This window comes from Nothobranchius furzeri, chromosome 11, assembly GCF_043380555.1.
Source record: "Nothobranchius furzeri strain GRZ-AD chromosome 11, NfurGRZ-RIMD1, whole genome shotgun sequence".
Classification (NCBI taxonomy): Eukaryota; Metazoa; Chordata; class Actinopteri; order Cyprinodontiformes; family Nothobranchiidae; genus Nothobranchius; species Nothobranchius furzeri.
Window position 1 is genome coordinate 51,178,691 of NC_091751.1, and position 24,180 is coordinate 51,202,870.

Genomic DNA, 24,180 nt, shown 5'->3' on the forward strand with positions numbered 1-24,180 from the left:
ATTTTTTTAAAGACATAACATTATTATTCTCTGAAATTATGTATTTAAATATTTTTATCCTAAATTTCACCAGCAAAAATTTCATCAGCAAACAAGGTGACCGCTAGGTGACTCAATTCAAAGCAATAGTGTGAACGTTTCACTGATATCACGTGATCAGAGAAGCATTATTTGATTGGCTAAAAGCCGTTTAACTCGATTAATGATTTAATTAATCTTACGTCACCAGGAGGTCACATCAGTTTTTGAATTTTTGCTGATGAAAGATTTGTGTTAAATTCTGTAAAATTTTTGCTGGTGTATTATAGGTTTAAACAATTTAATGTCATAAATTCAATGTCTAAAAAAAAATCATATCCAGGTGAGACTGTGTGTGTGTGTGTGTATATATATATATATTTTTTTTTTTCTCCAAAAAAAGGCTTTTGGATTTAAAGATTGGAAGCTTGAAAGTTTCTAATGGCAAATTCAGCAATTTAGAAAAAATGGGAATATAAAAAAGAAAAAAAAACCTATTCAAAACAAGGTTATAGCTGTTAGTCAAGACTCGTGGAAATGTCTGATCGAGCTCAAGTCCTTCCCGAAACCGCCAGTGAATAAAGTTAATTAAAAATATTAAACAGAAAATCTCAAAGAAATCAGGCTTTGATTTTCTTCAAAAACCTACAAATATGTTTACATGGAACTGTTTTATGTGCTTTTTACACACTTTCAGAGGAATGACATGATTCTATTCAAATGTATGTCAGGGAATTTCATAATTCAGTGAGAAGGTACCACATATTGCATCAGTATGTAAAAAAAAAGAAATCCAGATTGGGTTGCCAGCTTGCCAAGTCCCAGGTCGTTGAGCTAACCCATTTCTCAAATTCTTATGGAATACAACCCCCAGTTTTTGGAGCATTTAGACATAAAAACCATTTTAAAGCATTTTAATTTTGCACCTTTTTTTCCTTTGCACAGTCTATGAAACTAAAATCTGGCTTATCATTTCAAAAAGCTCTGTGAGACAAAAGTATTTACTCGTATGAAACCAGGAACAAAAGTGATTGCAGGAGTTGTAAGAAAAAAGGCAACAAACAGACGTGCAGACAGAGGTTCCTTCCATTATAATTAGGTTATGTACTGAAAACATCTTTCTTCAGCTCTCACAGCTTCAGACGGACTCAAGTACAGTTAGACCACCGGCTGAAATATACATTAAATACTTGATGCATTTTGGTAAAATAATACACTAAATACAATATTTAAAAAAACTAATAAAAGCACTTGACAACCCTGTAAACAATTCTTCCTCTTTTCATTCTGCTGTTTTTTTTTCCTGACTTTACATTTGTGATATTTTGGCACCAACAACGTAGACGAGAGACAAACAGAACAGGGTATTGCACAAGGCTTCACCTTTCTCCTCACTTCACATTCAGCAGATGCCACAGACACCATTTCTGCTCCAATTTGGTGCGAAAAAAAAAAAACAATGGCATCATCTTTTCTCTCCTAAAATAAAAAGCAAACAGTTTGTTTTTTGCACCACACACACACACACACACACCCTTTAAAATAAATAAAAAAGTGGTCTGGCCAAATGAGATGCACGTCATGGTCATGTTGTCCATATATAAACAGGAAATAACTCTCTGTCAGCAGTTCATCATCTGAACCTCGACGGGTGCAGCTTCACTCCACGTGCTTCCTCCAATGCTCCGGCGTGCAAACGAGTATCCGTGCACTCCACTGTCTGCGTGAGTATTTTGTTAGCATGTATGTTTCACTGTCTGTGTGTGTATGCATGTGTGTGAGTTAGCGAGAAATAAAATCCACACAGCGATGATGGGCAGTCAGCTGCTGCTCAAACCAGACTCTCTGCAATCCTCTCTCCTTCCTTTTTCCTTTAGTTAGAGATGAAAAGCAAAAACAGGGAACATTGTGTTGAAGGTAAATGCAAAAAGGAGTGTTTTAGATGTAGCTGATCTATATCTCAGCATACCTGCTGGTTACAGCTGTGTGTGTCAGGTCTAGCGGTGGCACAGATCTCGCAGCCGGGACGAGATGGCTTGTTGATGAAAGTGCACGAAGGACACGCCCACTCTGTCTGTGGTGAGGGTAAAAACATTCAGTTAGGTGGACTGGAGGGAAAACAGCTTTTTGGAGTGTATTTTAATTACCTGTGTTTTACTGGCTTTGTTGGTGTGATCGTTTAACTGAAGCTTCTCAATATCAAGCGCATCTTTGATGTTATTCCCGCCTCCTGCACCTGTTCGAATTAATCCAAGGTTAAAAACTGTGAAATAACTGCAAGTTTTACTCTAAAACAACGTTTTGAATAATGGGATGGAAAATCTAGTAATTAGGTCACATTTCGGTCTGCTTGCTTATTAAATAAAATTTTAGTTGCCATTAAAGACCAAGTTCACCTGTTTTTTCAATACGTCTGCGGAGGTCTCTAGAAATTGATGCAATGTGAGTCGATCTCTTTGGGAGAAAAGCTCTGGCGCTCCTGTTTCAGGAACTAGAAGCGAGCCAGAGAGGGGAGCAGAACATGGCAGGGTTTTGAGCCTTATTTCCTGATATTTGAACATCTCGCCTCTGATTGGCTAACAGCGGCACGACTACAACTGACGTTTTATCTCCACAAATAACAAGCCTGAAAGAGGTCTACCATGCTGTGTAGTTGCTAAAGCTAATGACTAGCTTTTACTAGCCGAGATGCGCTCTGCTATCTCCTGGTTCCACAGCTTTCCCCGTCGCGAGCCAAGACGGGTAAGTCCATGAATGCCAACTTTCAGTGAGACGTAAATCTGTGTGGCTTTTTTCTGACCCGAGTGTTTCCCCGTCTACTTTCTCTAGGCGGCTAATGCGGGAAATGGGGGTAGAAGACTATTTTCACATTTAGCCTGCATATGAAACTGATCATATTTTTAAAAATAACAAGTAAACATTGGTTTCTCAGCGAACTTGGTCTTTAAATGCAAATCCTGTAACAGAAATTAAATAAAGTCATGAAAATATTAAATCATTTATTTCAACAATGATAGAAATGTCAGACAAACAGCTTTAAAAAAAGAACATAAACCTGTGAATATTATATGATTTTATTACTGTTCTTCAAAACTCACCAGGTAGTGGCTTGTACTGTGAAAGGACAGTGGTTGTGAATCTATCAAATCCCGAAAACAGCTTAATCAGCCTGCATATGCTCACTAAACTCATGCAGCTGCTCATGTTGGAATATGCCTAAAAAAATCTACCTTCTTCACTATAAAACCTTCTCGAAAGAAAGGTTTTTGGCCTGATGAAGCAGTGGTTTAGTTTGGCTGTAAAGTTAGGGCTTCAATAGAAGATAAATCTGATAAATTGATACACGACACAATTAATCTAATTATTTCTCCAGTTTGACATAAATGGCTAAAACAATGCCACACACAAAAGCAGAAAAGCAACATGAAACTGTAATGACTAAACGTTTTAACATTGCACTGCCTGAGACATGATGGATTTATCGAACTCACCCTGGTTGTCATGGGAGAGTCTGGAGGGCAGGGTGCTGTACCCCCTCCAGTCCTGGGAGGAGGAGCCATTGCCTGGGGGTAGAGGCGTTACAAGCAGAGCGCTCTCCAGGTCTTGCTGGAACAGCTGGCGTGTGATGCAGGCTTGACGGGCAGAAATCAGGTAAAGGTAAGCCGTATCTCCATCCTTCTGCACTCCGTACGAGGCTAACGATCTGGGCTCTGTGCACAGACACTGACCGATCACCCAGCGCTGCACGCGAGGATGAAAACCGTACTCCAGGAAGACCTGAAGAAGAACAGCTGTATTAAATAACAAGCGTTGGTTTCTTTAAAGCAGTTTCACGTGTTCTCACCTGTTCTTTGAGCTCAGCCACAGTCATGTAGGGGAAAACTTTCACTGTGACACAACAGGAAGACGAAGCATCCTCGACCACCACAGACAGACTGAAACACAAATATTTCACTGACAGTTAAACACTACAGTAACTTTTAGGACTTTATCCTCAACTTCTCTAAACTCCTCACTTGATTTCTCCGTCGGCGTAGTTTTTTTGGGATGGTTGTATCGTCAGCACGGCTTTCTGCCGAGCCAGAGCAGAAGCGTGCTGGGAAGCCGAAGGAGCATCTCCCGCTTCAATCGCCCTGGCAAGCTCCAGACACAGCTCCTCTGAAAACCACGAGTGAGTAAAGTCACATCTTTGTAGGATGCTTGGAGCAGGGATTTTGCAACAGATGGCGATAAAGAGGGATGCTCACCACAGAGCGGCAGAGATGCTGAGCTCCACTGCTCCGTTGCTGCTGTGCTGCTCTGTTTGCCGTCTGATTCACACAGGTTGATATTCGCAACTGTCAGAACAAAAAATCAGGAGAAGTGCTTTAAAACATGCAACTGGGAGTCAATTGATATTAGATAATCAAACTGACCTCTGTGTGCCTCTGTCAGGGATGACATCACCACAGTGGCCCACTCCTCTGCCTCTCGGTCACAGCGGAAGTTGAAGCGAATGCAGTCATGAGGCGGAGCAGCGAGACGCATCTCATGGCAGCGAGAGGATTTAACCTCGTACTGCACAGAGCGCAAGTCAAACTCCGCAATGAACTATGGGTAAAAACACAAATGAGAACCAACTTTACAACACATAACAGCGACTTATTTTCATATTAGTCAGGATTTTTAAAGAGGGTACTGCAAGAGGGAAATGCAGCCAGAGAAAGGAATCATTACTGTTTGATTCATTTTTGAGCCTTCTCTTACTAGCCATGTACCTTTTGCACAAGGAAATGAAAAAAAAATGCAAATGCTGCTGAGAATAAGTGAAATCTTAAAATAATCCAACAGCAAGATGAGCCTTTTATTCGATTTGTTCCTGTTCATTCACTGCAGCACTAGAGGTAACTTAAGGCCTCAGAAATCTGTCGCCAAAAAGATGATCTAAAAGACGATGGGATAAAAGTAAAGTCATGAAAAATCCAACGACAGGAGGAAATTGTCTTATTTTGAGATGAAAGAGTCAAGTTTCAATTTTGTGACCCAACTACAGACTAGAATACAGTCAACTAGAATCATTATTCAACATGACTGTAATCACTAACTACAATAAGAGACACTGCGTTTACAAGCAGCCAGTAACCCTTTTAAAACCCGAATATTCACAATAAGCCAGTTCCGCAGGTCCATGTAAACACCGCCAAAAACCCGGATATGCTCATAACCGGGTTTTTAAAAACCCGGTTACTACACCTGGGGTAACCCTTTTCTAACCCATATGTTTGGTCGTGTAAACGCATATCGGGATATCCCCATCAAAGCATGTGTTCTGCGCATGCTCTGTTCGCAAGGAATCTTGGTCTTTTGAGTAGCGAGATGTCTTGTATGCGCCAGAACACCGGAAGTAAACAACAAGTTGGGAGCAACATGGCGAGTCGCGGCATAGCACCACACTTTTGGAGTGACGAGGAAACTAAAGCGCAAACAAACGCGGTCGCTATCTCTTCCGAACTGGGAAACATGTTGTTGTTTTCACGGATACCGGAACGAGAAGAACCGGAAATGACGCATATTGCGGTCTGGACGTAGTCCATACGTCCTGACGCTACCCCAACGTCCGCATTTACATCGGGTTATGCAAGTTAGGGGTAACTCTTTCTATTTATGCTTGTAAACGGGTTATTCTGATCAACTCAGAAACCCAAATACCGACCTTAATCCGATCGTTTATATTGGCTGCATATAAACGTAGTCACTGTGTGACATCAGTATAGCCTGGCAAGCCAGACTAAATAAATGTATTATTTAGTCTGGCAACGCTCCATTGACGGCTCTCGGTTGTGGGGCGGGTTCTACCGTTATCTTTCAAATGATCTCCGCATGCTACTGGACAATGAATGTGACATACTCTTGTTTCACTCTGTTGCATCATCCCACCCACCAGGCATATAGAGTGCCCTGATTGGCCCACAAAGCAGATAAAGCTCTGTGATTTGTTCACTAAGCAGATAGAGCACTATGAATGGCCCACCATTATGGACCAATCACAGCTCTTTATGTGTTTGAAACCCCTTTAGAGAGCTGTGATTGGCCAGCCAGAATGCTGTTGGGGCTGCAGAGGTTCCAGTGGAGCATTCCTAGACCAAACCTTGCAAAGCAAGAATCTGGTCTAGTTCACTAGGCTAACATCAGTATAGACGAGGACTGCATTTAAATCATATCAAGAGTCAAGTCAAGTCAAGAGTCATTTATTGTCATATTCTCCACATGTGCAGGACATACAGAGAAATGAAATTCAGTTTCAGCACACACAATTCAAAGATCAGACATACATGGGTAAGACACATAACAAGAATTGGTGACTGCGGTCATTCGCAACATGAGTCGCGCTACCTTAATAGTTAGATGAAAAGGGTGTTACATGAGGAAAGTTCAGGGAGGGGAAAAAAAGGGATTAACAGGGTTACACCAGCAGGGTGTAGCACTCCAATGCAAAAAAAACACCCGACATGGAAGCACAGACAGCACGTGTACAACATCAGAGTCCAATGGGGAGGTGGGGGTGGGCGGGATCCTGAAGCCTCCAATGGGAGCTGCCACTGCGGCGCATCGACCAGCTGCAGAACAACAGGTGGGAGGGAGAGATAAGGAACAGAGATCGCATTGAGGTCCCTGCAGATATAGCCTGAAGGGAGAGGGTGAAGGTCGGGACACAGCATCTGTCGGCATTCCTCCTTTTGTGGGGGTGTGTTGAGGCAGCCTTGAGAGGCTGCTATGGTGTCGGATAAGGATAAACATAACTTTGTTTAGGGTAGACAGAGATAATCTTCCCCTCCGTCTTGTAGTCTCTAAGTGGTCATTCATGTCCACCAGTGAAGCCAATTTTACATTCCACATCCCCGCATCGTCCGGCGACCCTCTCCGAGATCAAATCCATCTTGCGCACTAACACAGGCAACGCCGCAAGGACATTGTCCAGCTTACGGTTCACCTCGAGTAACGTCCCAGTCTGTGAGGTCACCGCACGAGCGGCACATTCCGTGGGTACGGGTCGCACTCCAATCGCTCCCGTCTTCCCAAATTTCCAGAAAACCAGATATCCTCCCACTCCAATCAGAAGAAATCCAGTGATCATCAGGCCGAATATCCACAAATCTTCCACGTCCTCGATGGACAGCTGAGAGAGGCACACGATTCGCCAGACCTCCCAAGAATCGAGTGCATATCCCGATGCGAATGTCCCCTCGGGACAGGTGGGAGCCCCCTTCTCCGTTCTCATCGTAGAGAAAATTTTGTCAATCACGTTGAATGACCAATTAATTAAGTCCATATTTCCAAAAAAAGAGTAGTGGTTTCAGGAGAAATGCAGAGAAGTGCTCTGTAGGCAGACAGGACAAGAGCCTTGGGGAAGCCGATAAGGGAGCTGAGAAAAAAGCGTCTGTACTCTCTGAAGGCTGGAAAAAATATCCTGTATACTGTCCTATATACCCTATGTTACCTTTCAGAAAACCACCAACAAAGAAAGGTACATGTTGTGCAAGAGGGGAGTGATGATGATGAAGGTGTGTGTGTGTTGTTGTTGTTTACAAAGTGTGTAAATAAAACTACAAATAAAACAATTTAAAAAATAAAAACTGATATCTGGTGGCTTCTATAACTGCATATTTTATTTGTAGAGAATATTTTTGAAATGTTTAGGTTTCACTGGCTTAAATCCCTATATTATAACAACCTGCCCTCACAGCCCTCCAATGTTTTGTTTTTGTTAGTATTTGGAGTTGACAATAATTAAGTTAACCATTTTTCCACTTTCATGGCTAAAACAGTTTTTCAACCAAAAAATTTGATCTTTTTAAAAACTTTGTTTACTGAAAAACTCATTTTTGCTGTTTACAAATGTTTACTTTCTAAAATTCACCAGCAAAGAAATGTAAGCTACTTTACATGTTACTGCCCTCACAGCCCTCCAATGAAATGGCTTGTTGTAACAACCCTGAAAATCAACCGATTACTGTGACTGATGTTCCAGCCAGTTCTCTGATTTGTTATGGTCATCATGTGTTCCACGACCATCTTCCAATAAGCTTAATCTGCCTCTGTTTTTGTTCTTATTTTATCCCATGTTTTTTTCCACAAGATTCATTTCCAGTTGCTCTTTGGTGTTTGGCTACTTCGTCTGATTTATTTGTCAACCACTCACTCTTTAGCCTGGCAAGCCAGACTAAATAAATGTATTATTTAGTCTGGCCATGCTCCATTGACGGCTTTCGGTTGTGGGGCGGGATCTACCGTTGTCTTTCAAATGATCTCCGCATTCCACTGGACAAAGAATGTGACATACTCTTGTTTCACTCTGTTGCATCATCCCACACACCAGGCATATAGAGTGCCCTGATTGGCCCACAAAGCGGCTAAAGCTCTGTGATTTGTTCACTAAGCAGATAGAGCACTATGATTGGCCCACCATTATGGACCAATCACAGCTCTTTATGTGTTTGAAACCCCTCTAGAGAGCTGTGATTGGCTAGCCAGAGTCCTGGTAGGAGCTGCTGAGGTTCCAATGGAGCATGCCTAGACCAAACTTTGCAAAGCAAGAATTTGGTCTAGTTCACTAGGCTACTCACTCTTTAGTTTGCTTGCTGCAGGTAAGAAAAAGTTTTAAATCGTGCTTGTTATTATACTTGTGATTTTGGTTTACATATATCATATATCTGCCCTCAATGCCGCATGGGTAGCTACCGCGTGGTAGCTTACGTACTATGGTTTATTCGGTCTGCAAGTAAAGTCAAACTAACTAACTAATTGCTTACTTCCTTTTTTTTCCTTCAGGCTGAAGCACAGCATTGGGCCACACAAATGGAGGCCCATTTTTCTGAGGAGGACTAAGTCAGTCTGTCCTTTCATCTCTTTCATCCAAGCCACAGGGAGACGTGCAATGTATGGAAAACAATCTGAACATGTCGACACCCAGCAGAGGGTCATATGGAAAAAAATCCGCAAAACATAGGTACCGCCTGCACCCTTTCTGTTTTCTTTTTTCTTTCTTTTGTTCACAATTTTTACTTTTTCTATTTATGGTATCTATCTATCTATCTATCTATATATATATATATATATATATATATACATACATATATATTCCTTTGTGAAATTACATCTGATCCTGCTGCCTACTACTAAATACAGTATATGCAGTAGAGCTTATTTTTTAAATGAAATCAAGACACCACTGTCCTATATTACTTGTTTTTAAGGTTTTTATACATTTGTTTTGCCATTCTGGTTGTTTTTGCTGTTAATCTGCCATTAGTTTTGCAATATAATTTCCTGTGGTATCTACATAATGAATAAAGGTGACAAAAAAAGTTTACCTGAAAACGTCTCTGCAACATGCCACAAACATTTAGTTGGTATGTTGTCACGTTACCAGTGTTGGGAACGTTACTTTAAAAAAGTAATTAGTTATAGTTACTGATTACTTTGTCAAAAAAGTAACTCAGTTACTAACTGAGTTACAAGATCATAAAAGTAACTAATTACCAACAAAAGTAACTACTTAGTTACTTTTTTTCATTAAAGAATGCAAGAATTACTACAATAGTAAAATATAAATGACTAATGACTGAACATAATAAAATGTATGTCCAAATGTTTTATATAAACCTGAATAATTTAAACAAATACGCACTTAACAGGAGGAACTACTAATAGGAACATTACACTAATCTAGACTATTAAAAGGTCACTGTGTGATATTTAACAAGACCCCAATCAGCTAAAATTTAAAATTGCAAATAGAAACACCTGTAAAGGTTCCCGAGCCTTTAAATGGTCTCTCAGTCTAGTTAAATTACAGAAATAAATGTAATTTTGCACAGTAGTGTCATTTTTTCCAGCTTCACATAATTGTGTGTTTTTAGCAGCATTTCTGTTGCTGCTAATCTAGTAATGGTTAAATAAATAAATAAATATCCTTTAAAATGACACTAGAAGAGGCACACACCTGATGGAGGACTTAAATGTACTAACGTGGGTCAGACCCAACCACAGAAGAGCTGAAGCTGGGTGGTAAACACACACAGGTAGTTCTAATAACACCTGAGCTCCATGCCGTCTGAGACTGATGCATCAGTGTTACAGCGGGACTAAAGACATGATCAGGAACAGGTTACAGCTGGATGATCTAGGAAGGTAGAAGATCAGGATGTCTGAGTGGTGAACAGGTGAGCGGACCTTCGGGACGTCCCGCTGTCATGCTAAGGGCACGGCTGCAGATCCGCAGATTCGCTGCTGCAGCAACAAGTCTGCGGGGGGTCTGCAGCCGTAGATATTCATCACGTCTTCCTCGTTCTTCACGGGCCGTGATGCACTTGGATGAAAACATCTACCTCTTTAGCTCCTGATCAGCTGATGATGACAGCTTCAACACACCGCGCTGCTTCACGCACGCATTTCCTAATCAGTAACAGAAACGACGTTTTGATAAAAGAAGACGGTAATTAATTAGTTTGCTCGTTACAGAAAGAAATATTTTTTATGAACGCGGTTATTTTAAACGGAGTTATTCCCGTTGTGTCTACAGAATGCAGCGACTGAGACAGTGAGGGTCTCCGCCCACCCGGCCAATCATCATCGTGTTTGTAAGCGCGTTACCGACACCTCTCTCTCCCTGGCTGCAGCTGAAGTGTGTCGGTCAGAAAGCCTCACACTGTTGCTCAACGTTCGACAAGCACATAGTAACGCACAACCTTCCGTCCCCAGTAACGGTAACGGCGTTGCAACGGCGGGAAAAGTAATTAATTAGATTATTCCGTTACCTATAAAAGAACGCCGTTAGAAACGCCTTTATACTTAAACGGCGTTACTCCCAACACTGCACGTTACAATAGCAATGTTGTCACAATATCGCAGTAAAGTTGTGGATATGTCGCGACAACCTTCCAGCAACGCCCTATGTGACGCTCTGACAACGTCGTAGCAGAACTTCACTTTGGAAGTCGCTACTACATAACATATGACGTTCCTGCAACATCACAAGGTGTCAGAAAATACGTTGCGACGTTGTTGCAACAGACCTGTGTTATAGTGACTTTCTATCCTCCACTGTGAAGCTGTCCAGACTGGTGATTGTTGGTGACTTTAACATCCACGTTGATGATCCCTCTGATCACTTTGCCATGAATTTCTCCAGCTGTATGGACTCCTTCAGCTTTACCCAGAATATTTCTGGCCCCACACACACCAGGGGGACACACTCTGGACCTTGTTTTTACCCTGAGTCTAAATGCTGACAGTGTTTGTCCTGAGGATGTTTATATTTCAGTTCACCACTGCATTATCTTTAACTTGTCAGTTTCTACATCTCCACCTCCTGCTCGCCGTCTGGTTAGTTCTCGTTTTCTTAATGAGAGCACACCTAGCAATTTTTCTGCTGCTTTTGATCCACCCTGTTCTTCTGATAACGACTCAGATTCCTTAACTTCTCAGTTTAACGAGCACTGCCTCTCCATTCTGGACAACATCTGTCCTGTCAGAACCAGATCAGTTCCTGCAGTGAGCCCTACTCCCTGGTTTAATGACAGCCTTCGCAGTCCAATGCGCCAATGCAGAAAATTGAGTGATTGTGGAAGAAAACCATTTTCCACGTCCTTCTGCTGCACCTAAAGGATCTTCTGACATCCTTTAACTCTGCAGTCAGAGACGCTAGGGTTTCCTATTTTTCCAACCTGGTGTCCCAGAGCAAAGGGAACCCCAAGGTGCTGTTTAACACCATCAGTAGCATCGTCTCTCCTGCCTCTCTTACAGCCTCCATCCACTCTGTTGCAGACTGTGAGAACTGTCTGTCTTTCTTTGTGGACAAAGTCAACAAGGTTAGATCTAGCATCTCTCCTTCAGCCTTATCACTGCCTCTCCCAACTCCAACCAGGCCCATCATCCTAGATAGCTTTGCTCCTGTTTCTTTGCCTGAGTTAACCAAACTAGTTAACTCTATGAAGACCTCTGCATGCCCCCTCGACATCTTACCCTCATCTTTGTTTAAACGTGCTTTTCAGTCCATCGGTCCCAGCGTGCTCTCTATAATTAATGCTTCTCTGGTCTCTGTTCAGGTCCCTGCTTACTTTAAGAATGCTGTAATCCACCCGCTTCTTAAAAAACCGAGTCTTGACCCCTCTCTCCATAGGAGCTTCAGACCCATCTCTAAACTTCCGTTCATCTCCAAGATCTTGGAAGAGGTTGTGGCTAAACAACTCACAGCTGCGCTTGATGAACAGAACATCTATGATTACTTACAGTCAGGTTTTCGTAGAACTCATTCTACTGAAACAGCTCTTCTTAGGGTCTCTAATGACCTTCTGACTCACAGTGATGCAGGGGACTGTTCTGTTCTGGTCCTGCTGGACCTGACTGCAGCCTTTGACACTGCTGACCATCACCTGCTACTGGAGAGGCTGAGAGACTGGGTAGGCCTATCAGGATCTGCTCTGGAGTGGTTCTCCTCTTATCTTTCTGAGCGCTCCTTTTCTGTGGCGGTCTCCAAGTTTAGGTCCTCCACCACCTCCCTTACCCATGGTGTCCCACAAGGTTCTGTGCTGGGGCCTCTGCTCTTCCTCCTCTATCTGCTTCCTCTTCAGCACATCTTGAGCTCCTTCAAAGGAATCTCCTACCATCTTTATGCAGATGACATCCAACTGTGCATCTCCTTTAAGCCCCATGAGATGTCTAAGCTGCAGCTGTTACACACCTGCTTATACTATTAAAACCTGGATGGCTGGGAGCTTTCTACAGCTGAATGAAGATAAGACTGAGATTCTCATCTGTGCCCCAGACAAGCTGGTTCCCAAAGTCAGAGACTCTCTTGGTCAGCTTGCTTCTCACACCAAACCTTCCGTCAGGAATCTTGGCGTGACCTTTGACCCAGCTCTCACACTGGATTCTCATGTCAGTTCTTCCTTCTTCCATCTCAGGAACATTGCTAAGCTGAGTCCCACTCTGTCCCGCTCTGAACTTGAGATAGTTATCCACACCTTCATCTCCTCATGCTTAAGATTACTGTAACTCTCTTTTCACTTATCTGAGCAAAACCTCCCTGAACCGTCTGCAGGTGGTTCAGAATGCCTGTGCTCGGCTTCTGACCAAGTCCTCCAAACACACCCACATCACCCCGCTTCTCCTCCAGTTTCATTGGCTGCCAGTCAACTTCAGGGTTCATTTCAAGATCCTGGTTCTGGTCTATAGGGCCTTACATGGACAAGCACCATCTTACATTAGTGATCTTAGTCCCTACACCCCCAGCAGGTCCCTGAGGTCCAGTGATCAAAGCCTACTGGTTGTGCAGCGCACCAGGCTAAAGACCAAAGGTGCCAGATCATTTAATAATAATAATAATAATAATAATAATGCATTTAATTTATAGGCGCCTTTCAAAACCCAAGGTCACCTCACAAAACATGATAAAACTGACACACAAATTAGGATAAGATCATTTAAACAATAAAATTACAAAAAGTATGCTATAAATTTCCGAGTAAAGAGTTTGTGGGCTAGAGAGTGTAAGCCAGGTTGAGCAGGTGAGTTTGGATTTGAATGAGAGGAGGGAGTCAGTGTTTCGGATGTCAGGAGGAAGTGAGTTCCAGAGCCGAGGAGCAGAGTGACTGAAAGCTCTGTTTCCAACGGTGGTGAGATGAGTAGGAGGAACCACAAGGTGAATGGCAGAGGAAGACCTCAGGGAGCGAGATGGGACAGCAACATGGATGAGATCGGAGAGGTAAGGAGGGGCGAGACAGTGAATACATTTGTAGGTGAGAAGCAGGATTTTGAATGAGATTCTGTGTTCAGTAGGCAGCCAGTGGAGACGCTGAAGAACAAGGCTGATGTGATCTCTAGGGGGTACGAGTGATGATCCGTGCAGCAGCATTTTGGAGGAGTTGGAGCCGATGGAGGGATTTATGGGGGAGACCAAAAAGGAGAGAGTTACAGTAGTCAGTCCTAGAAGTGACTAGGCTGTGTACAAGGATGGCTGTAGGATGAGGAGTGAGAAAGGGACGGAGTTGTTTGATGTTGCGTAAATGAAAGTAGGCTGAGCGAATAATGTTGTTGATGTGGGCTTTGAATGATAGAGTGCTGTCAAGGATGACTCCAAGACTCTTTACATGGGGGGAAGGATGGAGGAATTATCTATGTTAATTGATATGCTGGGGGATATGTTCAGCGTGGAGGGTTTGCCTATGAGTAGAATTTCGGTTTTATTGCTGTTGAGTTTCAGGAAATTTGAAGAGAACCATGATTTTATCTCAAGGAGACAGCTCGATAGGGAGACTGGAGGGAAGATTGGGTTGAGAGGAGATATAGATTTGAGTGTCATCTGCGTAGAAGTGGAAATTTATCTTGTATTTGCGAAATATATGGCCAAGTGGAAGAATGTAGATGATAAATAAGAGAGGTCCAAGGACAGAGCCCTGGGGAACACCGGCAGAAACAGCAACAGGGTGAGAAGAAAAGGATTTTAATTGAACAGACTGAAATCGCCCAGTGAGATAGGAGAACCCGGCGAGAGCAGTGTGAGTGATACCAAGGGAAGCTAACCGGTTAAGAAGGGTTGAGTGAGAGATGGTGTCGAAAACTGCACTAAGATCAAGAAGGAGGAGTAGAGAAAGAAAACCGGAGTCAGCTGCCATGAGAAGGTCATTTGTGATTTTAACAAGAGCTGTTTCTGTGCTGTGTTGAGGGCGAAAACCAGACTGGAACTGTTCAAAAAGGTTGTTATGATTGAGGTGGGAGATGAGCTGAGAAGCAACAACTTTCTCAAGGATTTTAGAGATGAAAGGTAAATTAGAGATTGGTCGAAGGTTATTGAAGTTATTGGAATCAGAGCCAGGCTTTTTTACAATAGGTGTGACAGAAGCTGTTTTGAATGCTGAGGGAACAGAACCAGTTGTGAGAGAATAGATTATAGATGAGATTAAAGGGAGTAAGGAAGGGAGACAGGCTTTGACAAGAGAAGTGGGAAGAGGGTCAAGTCTGCAGGAGGAGGGTTTGGACTTGTGAATCAGGTCAGAAATATCAGTGATGGAGGGAATCGAAAAAGCTGAAAGAGGATAAATGGGAGGCAGAGAGGAAAGATGGAGTTCTATTGGAAAGGAAGTATATTGTTTGGTGTCCAGCTGTTGGTGGATAGTGGAGATTTTTTGATCGAAAAAAGACGAAATTGAATTACAGAAATCATCAGAGTAAAAGAAAGAAGGAAGTGAGTCTGAGGGGTGGGTAACATTGTTGAGAAGAGAAAAAAAGAGATCTAGGATTTGAGTTTGAACAGATTAGAACAGAATAATAGGAGCTAGTAGCGCTGATAGATTCTTTGTAGAAAAGGATGTGATTTTTATACATTTCTTCATGAACCGAGAGACCAGTTTTATTGTAGAGGCGCTCAAGTTGTCGTCCTTTTACTTTTAGTTGGCGAAGAGCAGGAGTGAACCATGGGGCTGAGTGGGAAAAGGAGACAGTACGGTGTTTTTCAGGAGCAGTTGAATTCAAAAGGTCAGAGAGGTAGTGGTTGTAATGGGAAACCAGGCCATCAGGAGACATGGGGTCATGCGGCTGAGGAAGGTCCCGGATAGCAGCGGAGAAAGAATCAGTGTTAATGTCCTTGATGTTCCTGAAGGTGATAGTCCTAGTAGTGGAGATTTTGTCCATGGGTAGGTTTACAGTGAAGGAGATGAGTTTATGGTCAGAGAGGGGGAATAACTCTGCTTTCAAACTAGAGGGGGTCACCCCAGAGCAGCAGGCCAGGTCCAAAATGTGACCTTTACAGTGGGTGGGAAAGCTGATGTACTGTTGGAGATCAAAATTATCCAGGACGGAAAGGAAGTCTCTGGTCAGGGGGATATTTCCTTTATCAATATGAATGTTGAAATCTCCAAGTATTACGATATTGGGAGAGAGCAGGAATAGATGAGTGAGGAGGGCAGAAAAATCACCCATAAAGTCCTTGTTTGGTTTAGGAGGTCGGTACACACTGCAGATGATGGTAGGGGTGGGGCCAGAGAGCTGGGAGGTGCTGTATTCAAATGACTGGAAGGATGGAGCAGACACTGGGAGGATCTTCAGCTGTTTGCGGTGAATCATCGCGAGACCCCCGCCCCTACCAGTGGAGCGAGGCTGCGAGATGCGTACAAAGTCGGAGGGAGTAGATTCGTTAAGATTTATAAAGTCATTAGGCTGCTGCCACGTTTCAATCAGACAGAAAATGTCCAGGTTATGACTGCGGATGAGATCGTGGATGAGAAGACCTTTGCCCGTGAGCGAGCGGATGTTTAGTAGGCCAGAGTTAATGGTGGAGTTAGTAAGCTTTGGTATGGGGTTAGCCGGGCTATCGAGAGGGGTTAAGTTGTGATGGACAGCCTCGGAGTTACCAGAAATAGAGTTGCGTGAAGGGCGACGGGATGTGGACCAGATGGATCTTACTGAGTGGTTGTCATCATGGATAAAGTTGCGCCGGGACCCACGATGGACATATTTGCTACAGGGTTTGAGAGCGATGTCCGGGAACAAGAGGAGAGCCGCAGGTGGGGGGACCGCCAGGTGAGCACAGAGCCAGAGAAGCTCAGATGACAGATACTGGATCAGTGCCGATGATGGATGAAGGAAAATGGAGAGGACAGCCCAGGTGAGAACAAACCAGCCAAACAGTCTGCAGCTAGTAAGCATCTTAGCCGAGAGTAGATATATGGCAAGGTGTGGATGAGATAGGTAGGGCGTTGTCCAGGTGGTACAGGGACCAAGAGGCCTCTGGTACACACAGCAAATTAATGAAAAATACTGATATCCAAATTAGAGATTAAAAACAGATAAAAAAAATAAAAACAGATAAAAATAAAATCAGGTAAAACCGTCTAAATTAAAAGCGGATAGGAAAGACCAGAGAGCAGCGGCAGCCAAACATGCCAGCGTCCACTCAGCAGGTGCGTCCAGGAGCTTGACTTTTCTACGTTTGTGACGTCACATTTGCTGCTGTGGCCCCCAGACTCTGGAACGCTCCCCCCATGAGCCTGAGATCAGTGGACTCCTTTAAAAAGCAGACAAAAACTCACTTGTTCAAGCTAGCTTTTGTATGACTTTCTTCACCACTCTCTCTTTATTCTGCTCTCCCCACCTATTCCACCTTCCTCAGGATCCACTGATTTCCCTCTTTCCTATTCACTCTCTCTCTTTCTTAACATTATCTTAATCACAATTGTCTATTTTTTGCTCATTTTAAATATATTTTTAATCATTTTCTAAATTATTTTTGATATTTTTACAGGCCTCTTGAGAGGCGCTATAGAAATGATAATTTCTTCTTTCTTCTTCTTCTTAATTCACTAAAACTAGGAATACTAGAATATTCCAAACATCCAATGAGCAATAATTATCATACCTATGCAGTTATGTCAGAAGTGGAGTAACATTTGTTTAAATTGTATAAAATTCAGGTTTTGCATGTAAATCTGTCTCACCTTGCACAGCATAATTAAGACACTAATAAATACAGTTATTTGATCTGTGAACACAAGATCCCTTAACCAGAGATCGACTAAACTTATTCAGTAATTAAAGAGAAATCCAGACGTCTTTACCCCCAGATTACCAACTAGATTAAATCAACCATGATGATCTAACTAAATACTGACACCTGATGAGGGTGATAATCTACAACGGAGTAATTTATGTCTGAAACCTTTTTCAATACACTAAAATCATCATCAATCCACTGTTATTAGATTTCCTCATACCTGAAAGGAAGAAAAATAAATTAAAAGTAAAGCCCTGCAACTACTTGAAGCCACAAATATAAAGTTTAGTAGATTTTATCAGCAGAAATCTTAATAAAAGTCTGCAGGAGTGGTGCTGTTAAAAATGGCGTGTATGTGCAGGCCTTTGTTGATATGTGGTCCAGCACGATGTGTCTTCGTAGAAGCGGTTTACAACAGCTTTTCTTCTAAACACAAAGGTGCAAGTGTGAGATCTCACCACACTGCGGTTTCCACTTGTATCTCTCAGCGCCAGTCGGAACTCTCCGGCCCGGCTCGGGTCCATGCTGAGCTGCAGGCGCAGAGCCTCGCTGCCTGCTCCGGGGAGGCACAGAGGTCGGATCCCGGAGTGGGACACCGAAACGCGGACTGACATCAGGACAGTGCTGCAGCATGCGGTCGATAAAGGCCCGCTGCAGGTCGCCTGTTGTTGGGATGAGGCAGCCACCGGGGCTGGAGGAGCCCAACTGCCTGAGCTGAGAGCCATGTCGCGGACACAAGGCGGAGGGAGGGTCGTTTCTGCTCCCCGCTTCGGCTGTTGGGTCTATAAGGTCCGCCGCTGCTTAAAGAAAATGTATTCGTTTATGAGCAGGCTACAGTTATACTCTAGTCTTGCAATTTTTTCCATTTCTACTCGAACCGAGCAGATGAGGGAGCAAGAAAAACAAAATAGGAAGCAGAGGGGGTTCGTCTGTTATTTACGTCCGGGTAGAAACAGAAACTTGAATTAATTGTCTGACCTCAAATAAACCACACAATATAAGTTGAAGAAAATGGAATAAATACAAGGTAATGTTTATTTAAAAATATTTCATTTGTGTATTGTTTACTTTAAATCGTGTTAATTTATTTTGTAAAAGTTTAACAAAAATCAAATTATCAGGCAAATTATCATCATCATTATTGTTGTTGGTAGCAATAGTAGCAATGTTATCATCGTTGTCATCCTCAACATTATTATTATTATTAGAGTCTCTAATGACTTTCTGACTCACAGTGAATCAGGTTCTGGCTCTGCTGGACCTAACTGCAGCTTTTGACACCGTTGACCACCTGCTACTTGATAGACTGGGACCCCAGGGTTTGCCTATCAGAATTGATTTTCCTCTTAACTATCTGAAGATTCCTTCTAAGTGGCCATCTCCAACTTTACGATCTTTCTCCACCTCTCTTGCCCATGGTGTCAGCAGCTGTTACACTCCTGCTTATACTCTATTAAAACCTGAATGGCTGAACTTTCCACAGCTGAATGAAGATAAAACTGAGATCCTCATCTGTGCCACAGACAAGCTGGTTCCCAAAGTCAGAGACTCACAAAACCTTCTGTCAGGAATCTTGGCCAGCTCTCACCCTGGATTCTCATGTCAGTATTTTTGTTTGCTCTTCCTTCTTCCATCTCAGGAACATTGCTAAGCTGAGTGCTATTCTGTCCCACTCTGAACTTGAGACAGTTATCCACACCTCCATCTCCTCACGCTTAGACTACTGTAATTCACTTTTCACTTGTCTGAGCAAAACCTCCCCTGAACCGTCTACAGGTGGTTCAGAATGCCTGTGCTCGGCTTCTGACCAAGTCCTCCAAACACACCCACATCACCCCGCTTCTCCTCCAGCTTCACTGGCTGCCAGTCAACTTCAGGGTTCATTTCAAGATCCTGGTTCTGGTCTATAGGGCCTCACATGGACAAGCACCATCTTACATTGGTGATCTTCTTAGTCCCTACACCCCCAGCAGGTCCCTGAGGTCCAGTGACAAAAGCCTACTGGTTGTGCAGCGCACCAGGCTAAAGGCCAAAGGTGACAGATGATTGTTGCTGTGACCCCCAGACTCTGGATCTTTCTCCCCCTGAGCCTGAGATCAGTGGACTCATTTAAAGATCAGCTGAAACTCACTTGTTCAAGCTGACTTTTTAACTCATGTTTATCCTCTTTCTCAGCAGCAATGTTTTTATAATTTCTGTATTTTTTCAGGCTCCTGTTTGTTTTTGCATTTTTGTCCTTTTGACCATTTTATTTTATCTTTTCAAAATTGTATGTGCTTGTGAGGCACCTTGTGATTTTTATTTTAAAGGGTGCTATAAAACATTTCTACTCCTTTGTCTTCTTCTGTCACTCAAATGCAGACAAATACATCAAAGTTATCCATTTTAATTTGAAAGTAGCAACACTTGGGGCAGATTTCAGGTAATAAGGAAGCTGATGCCATCTGTGGGCAGCATAATAGCTAAAAGCAACTTAAAACATAGAAATTAAGTACTATAACAGTTGATCTCACTCCATATTTTTGTATTTACATTCTAGTTTTTCCTGAGCTCTTTATGACCTAAACTGGATTTAATCCAGTCAGACCAGTTTGTGTGTCCCAGGCAACACTGCGTCTTATTTCTCCCATCGTGTGAGATCAGGGCTAAAAGTTAACGTACTTCTGATGATATTGGCTTAGCCTAGTAAAGGAATAACTGAAACAACACAGCAGACCATCCTTTCAGCTGAATGCAGAGCCTGTTAATGTGGCATGTATTAACACATTTCTGTTATATCTTCAACCATAAACCTTGCTTTAGTTACAAAAAGCTGCAGAGAAGAAGAGAAAGTTCTGCTCACACCATGTCAAACTCTGATCAGACAGGAAATGAGTCGGAAATGTATGTCATGCATGAGATTTGCTCCAGCGTGAAGAACATGAAGCAGTTGGACTTTTCAGTCCTGGTCAGGCGGGCAAACCAGATTAAAGAAGAGCTCAAACAGGTAGATTAAAAAAATGTTGCAAATCTGCAGAATATAAATGGTGAATAACTTTTTTGAACTGTCTTGTCCACAGGGAGTAAAAAAACCCTATCGGGAGTTGATAGATGTCTCCTGGGGTGACCCACACAGGACAGGTGTGAAGCCTCTGTCATTTGTCAGACAGGTAATATGAGATCCACAAAATAATCTGCAGAGATGCTAATTTTTATTAACACAACACAATTTTTTGTTGTACACTGTGCTACAGGTTCTTGCAGGATGTCTTTACCCCCAGCTTTTGGAGAGCAATAGACTAAAGGTGGACGTCAGACAGAGAGCTCAGAGACTGCTGGAGACGTGTGCAGGAGGGAGTGTAGGTAAGAAAGTAGGGATGCATGAAAAATACTTAACATCATAGCATCCTAGAGCATGAGAAAAACATACAAACCTGCAAACTTAGAAATTATAATATTTTTATTATTTTGTATAATTATTTTATTATTTTCTATAACTTAGACAAAAGAAAGTCTGCTTTAAAATTAGCGCAAAAGTTGGAAATTTGTTTTGGAAAACGTTTTTGCACATTTTACCACTTGCTAAAATTGAAAAATCCAAGTCAGTTCAACTACTTAATTTATTTATTTTTTTCTTCAGGCTCCTATAGTGACACGGCTGGTTTAACACAAACACTTAAGAAAGTCTCTGAGTTCATCACGAGACGAGACGGTGGCGTTCCATCTCACCCTGACAGCATTTACATCAGCCCCGGCTCACAGTGGTCTCTCACGGTAGCATTACCATGTTTACATGTTCCTGCTTCTGTTAAATATCACATTTACCACTTATTCTTTAATTATTGCACTTATTAGAACATTCTGAACATCTTGGTGAATCCTGAGGCTTCACCCAAAACTGGAGTGCTGGTTCCAGCCCCGAGCCACTGTGTGACGACTCAGTCCATACTGGGTCTGGGAGCAGAGGTACTTCCATACTATCTCACGGAGGAGCAGGGCTGGGCGCTGCAGGTGGAGGAGCTACAGCGGGCGTTTGACTCTGCAAAGGGAGTCTGCAAACCTTTTGCTCTATACATCATCAACCCAGGAAACCCTGCAGGTAGCAAAAATCCGACTGACGTGAAGATTTTCCCAGTGGTTCTACTTTGCATTTATGTTTTTGTCACACCTTGTAGGTGGTGTTCAAAGCAGAAAATCTATGCAAGAAGTGATTAAGTTTGTTTCAGAGAAGAAGCTCTTTCTTCTAGCTGATGAGGTGAGTTCATCAGCTTTGCAGTTTATACAAGATTTCTATGAAATACTGATGAACTTGCATAAACCAGCCTCTGCAATCCTCTCCAGGTGTACCAGGAGTGTGTTTATGGGGAAAACGTTGAGTTTTTATCCTACAAAAGAGTTCTGGCTGAAATGGGGCCTCCACTGTCAGAAACAGTTGAACTGGCATCATTCCACTCAGCATCCAAAGGCCTCATAGGAGAGTGAGTATTTTAGCGCTGATTAAGCCACTTTAGGCTAGGATTTCCTTTTAAAGCCTAAGGGAGAAACTTTAGGCTTAGAAAAATATTGTTTTCCTTAAATAAATCCCCCCCCCCCCCCCCTCAATTTTTTTTTTGTAGATTTTCATTTTGTTGTAAAATATCCTGGGGACATATTTGGCTAAACTTACCTTTTACATCCTTTTGTGCTGCCATTGGGTGGCTCTACTTCCTCAATTGAAAATTCCAAACGTGAGAAAAAAAATTATTTAATTTGTTTTCTGTCCGTATGGTTTTAAGAATTATGTATCTAAAACAAGCCATTTCAAAATATCCCTATTTGTGACATCACATGCTAAGAGAGAGCCACTGCACCTCCAGGAGCAGTCGCTCTACTCCGAGCCCCTCCCAGATATCGGAGCATATTAGCTAATAGGGAGCCTAAGTCTCCTCCCCCTTCAGCCGGCTTGTGGATCTCCAGAAGAACAAAAGAAGAAGAAAAAAAACAGTGAATGCAAGTCAATGGGGCCAAAGAGATATTTTCTAATCTGCTTTGCCTTATGTCACCACAGAATCTCAACGTTTGCTAAAATAACAGCCGTTTTTCCTCTGCTTTTCTATGTGTCTGGTTCGATGATGTCAATTTGGTGATGCGCATTTGTGGTCCTGGATGTATTTTCACACAAAACCTAAAGTAACATTTGCTGTCGCTGGACATCAGAATGTGTCTTTAAAATCCAACAAATTATGTGGGTCATAACCTAAAGGAAGTTGTATTTTTTTGCGATATTGTGTCTGTGCCAGCTCATCTAAAGCCTTGGTACTATTGCTTTCATCCATTGTGCTGTGTTTTGTAGTGGAGCAAAACACTTCCTGTCCCCCGTTTGAGTTTTGCGCGACTGCAGAGTCACCTGTGTGAAACTCAGCAATAGCCCCATGGACTTGCATTCATTTTTTCATTCTTCTAGTGACCCATGGTCCGGACGTGCGTGGCTTAGACTCCCTATTGTAGCCTGAGTGAGGGATGGGTGGGCGTGGCCAGCTCCAGCTTCTTTTCTTAAAGTGACAGTGACACGGCTCATTCTGGAAGGTACTGAAACGGTCAAGAATAAAATTGCTGAAATAATTTAATGTAAGTGGGATTTTGTGCAAAGAACTTCATGAACATGTTTTGTATTGACCATAGAACTATTATAACCTAAACAGTCATGATGAGTCCCTTTTAAAACAACTGCAGATTGAATGCTGATGGCTTAGACTCTTCCTGTGAATCTCCCCCACCAGGTGTGGTTTGCGTACTGGTTATGTCGAGCTGGTAAACCTCGACCCCTCTGTTCTGAAACTCCTGGACAACTTATTCTCCACCAATTCCTGCGCACCTGTGTTGGGTCAGCTCACTCTGGATTTGATGATAAACCCTCCCCAGCCAGGAGACCCCTCATACCCTCTTTTTTATGAGGTAAAACACATGAAGCTGCTGCAGTCGAGTCACTTCTTTGACTCTCTGACATACAGCACTTTGTAATGAATTTGCACAGGAGACGCAACGTATCAGGACCACGCTGATTCAAAATGTCAGGCAAGTGTTTGAGGTTGTGAACAGCTTGCCAGGTTTCAGCTGCCAACCAGTGGAAGGAGGAGTGTTTGCATTCCCCAGAGTGTATATTCCACCTAAAGCCATCCAAAAAGCAAAGGTTACAGCACAACGCACGTTCTTAAAACTACAATATCAGTGGTTTTTCATGAGATGTGATGTGTTTTAGGAAGTGGGAATGGAGCCAGACACATTTTACTGCGTCCGACTGCTGGAGGAGACAGGAGTGTTGGCCAGACCTGGGTCTGAGTTTGGCCAAAAAGACGGCACACATCACATCAGGTAGGACTCCAGCACTACCCTAAATATAAAATATTAAGTTGTTTTGAATCATTAGAAATCCTGTAAGGCATTCATCAGTAGCTTCATATCTTTGTGTCAACAGATTTTGCATTATGACCCCCCAGCACATCATGGAAGAACTACTGAGGCGCTTGAGCATCTTTCACACCAAGTTTATGAAGGAGTTTTCTTAAAAAATACAAATAAAAATAATTTTCTGTCAGCACAGTCAAAAGAATCACAACCTTCTCCTGTTGATAAATGTTTAATCATATTTCAATAAATCATTTGATATTTACAACCAA

At 42.6% G+C, this 24,180-nt stretch overlaps 2 protein-coding genes across 4 annotated transcripts; one reads left to right on the plus strand and one right to left on the minus strand.

Moving 5' to 3' along the window:
- Positions 1–1,641: 1,641 nt before the first annotated feature.
- Positions 1,642–18,457, minus strand: sharpin (SHANK-associated RH domain interacting protein). 2 transcript variants are annotated; one of them, XM_054740887.2, is made up of 10 exons: positions 18,004–18,457; positions 16,459–16,611; positions 4,434–4,608; positions 4,266–4,355; positions 4,035–4,176; positions 3,863–3,953; positions 3,510–3,795; positions 2,166–2,254; positions 1,988–2,092; positions 1,642–1,889 (listed from the first exon to the last, which is right to left on the minus strand). In XM_054740887.2, the coding sequence occupies exons 1-10, from the start codon at positions 18,268–18,270 to the stop codon at positions 1,839–1,841; spliced, it is 1,449 nt and encodes a 482-aa protein (XP_054596862.2). In that variant the 5' UTR covers positions 18,271–18,457; the 3' UTR covers positions 1,642–1,838. The 2 variants fall into 2 exon arrangements, with proteins under 2 accessions (XP_054596862.2, XP_015812275.1); XM_015956789.3 differs by lacking the exon at positions 16,459–16,611.
- Positions 18,444–24,173, plus strand: LOC107383900 (alanine aminotransferase 2). 2 transcript variants are annotated; one of them, XM_054740884.2, is made up of 12 exons: positions 18,444–18,572; positions 20,409–20,531; positions 20,605–20,694; positions 20,779–20,887; positions 21,165–21,298; positions 21,380–21,623; positions 21,700–21,779; positions 21,866–22,002; positions 23,284–23,458; positions 23,538–23,693; positions 23,763–23,875; positions 23,979–24,173. In XM_054740884.2, exons 2-12 carry the CDS (start codon positions 20,427–20,429, stop codon positions 24,067–24,069), a joined length of 1,434 nt encoding a protein of 477 aa, XP_054596859.1. In that variant the 5' UTR covers positions 18,444–18,572; positions 20,409–20,426; the 3' UTR covers positions 24,070–24,173. The 2 variants fall into 2 exon arrangements, with proteins under 2 accessions (XP_054596859.1, XP_015812279.3); XM_015956793.3 differs by lacking the exon at positions 18,444–18,572 and having other exon boundaries at positions 20,178–20,531.
- Positions 24,174–24,180: the final 7 nt, after the last annotated feature.

What these genes read in the sequence shown, in the direction of transcription:
- LOC107383900 (XM_015956793.3), top strand. Translation starts at nt 20,277, where the DNA reads ATGCAGAGCCTGTTAATGTGGCATGTATTAACACATTTCTGTTATATC. An exon ending in CTCTGTCATTTGTCAGACAG is followed by an intron (nt 20,695 to 20,778) that starts GTAATATGAGAT and finishes ACTGTGCTACAG; the next exon opens with GTTCTTGCAGGATGTCTTTA. An exon ending in GACGGCACACATCACATCAG is followed by an intron (nt 23,876 to 23,978) that starts GTAGGACTCCAG and finishes TTGTGTCAACAG; the next exon opens with ATTTTGCATTATGACCCCCC.
- sharpin (XM_054740887.2), bottom strand. Translation starts at nt 18,270, where the DNA reads ATGGCTCTCAGCTCAGGCAGTTGGGCTCCTCCAGCCCCGGTGGCTGCC. An exon ending in TACGCCGACGGAGAAATCAA is followed by an intron (nt 3,954 to 4,034) that starts GTGAGGAGTTTA and finishes TTTGTGTTTCAG; the next exon opens with TCTGTCTGTGGTGGTCGAGG. An exon ending in ACTCTCCCATGACAACCAGG is followed by an intron (nt 2,255 to 3,509) that starts GTGAGTTCGATA and finishes TAATTCGAACAG; the next exon opens with GTGCAGGAGGCGGGAATAAC.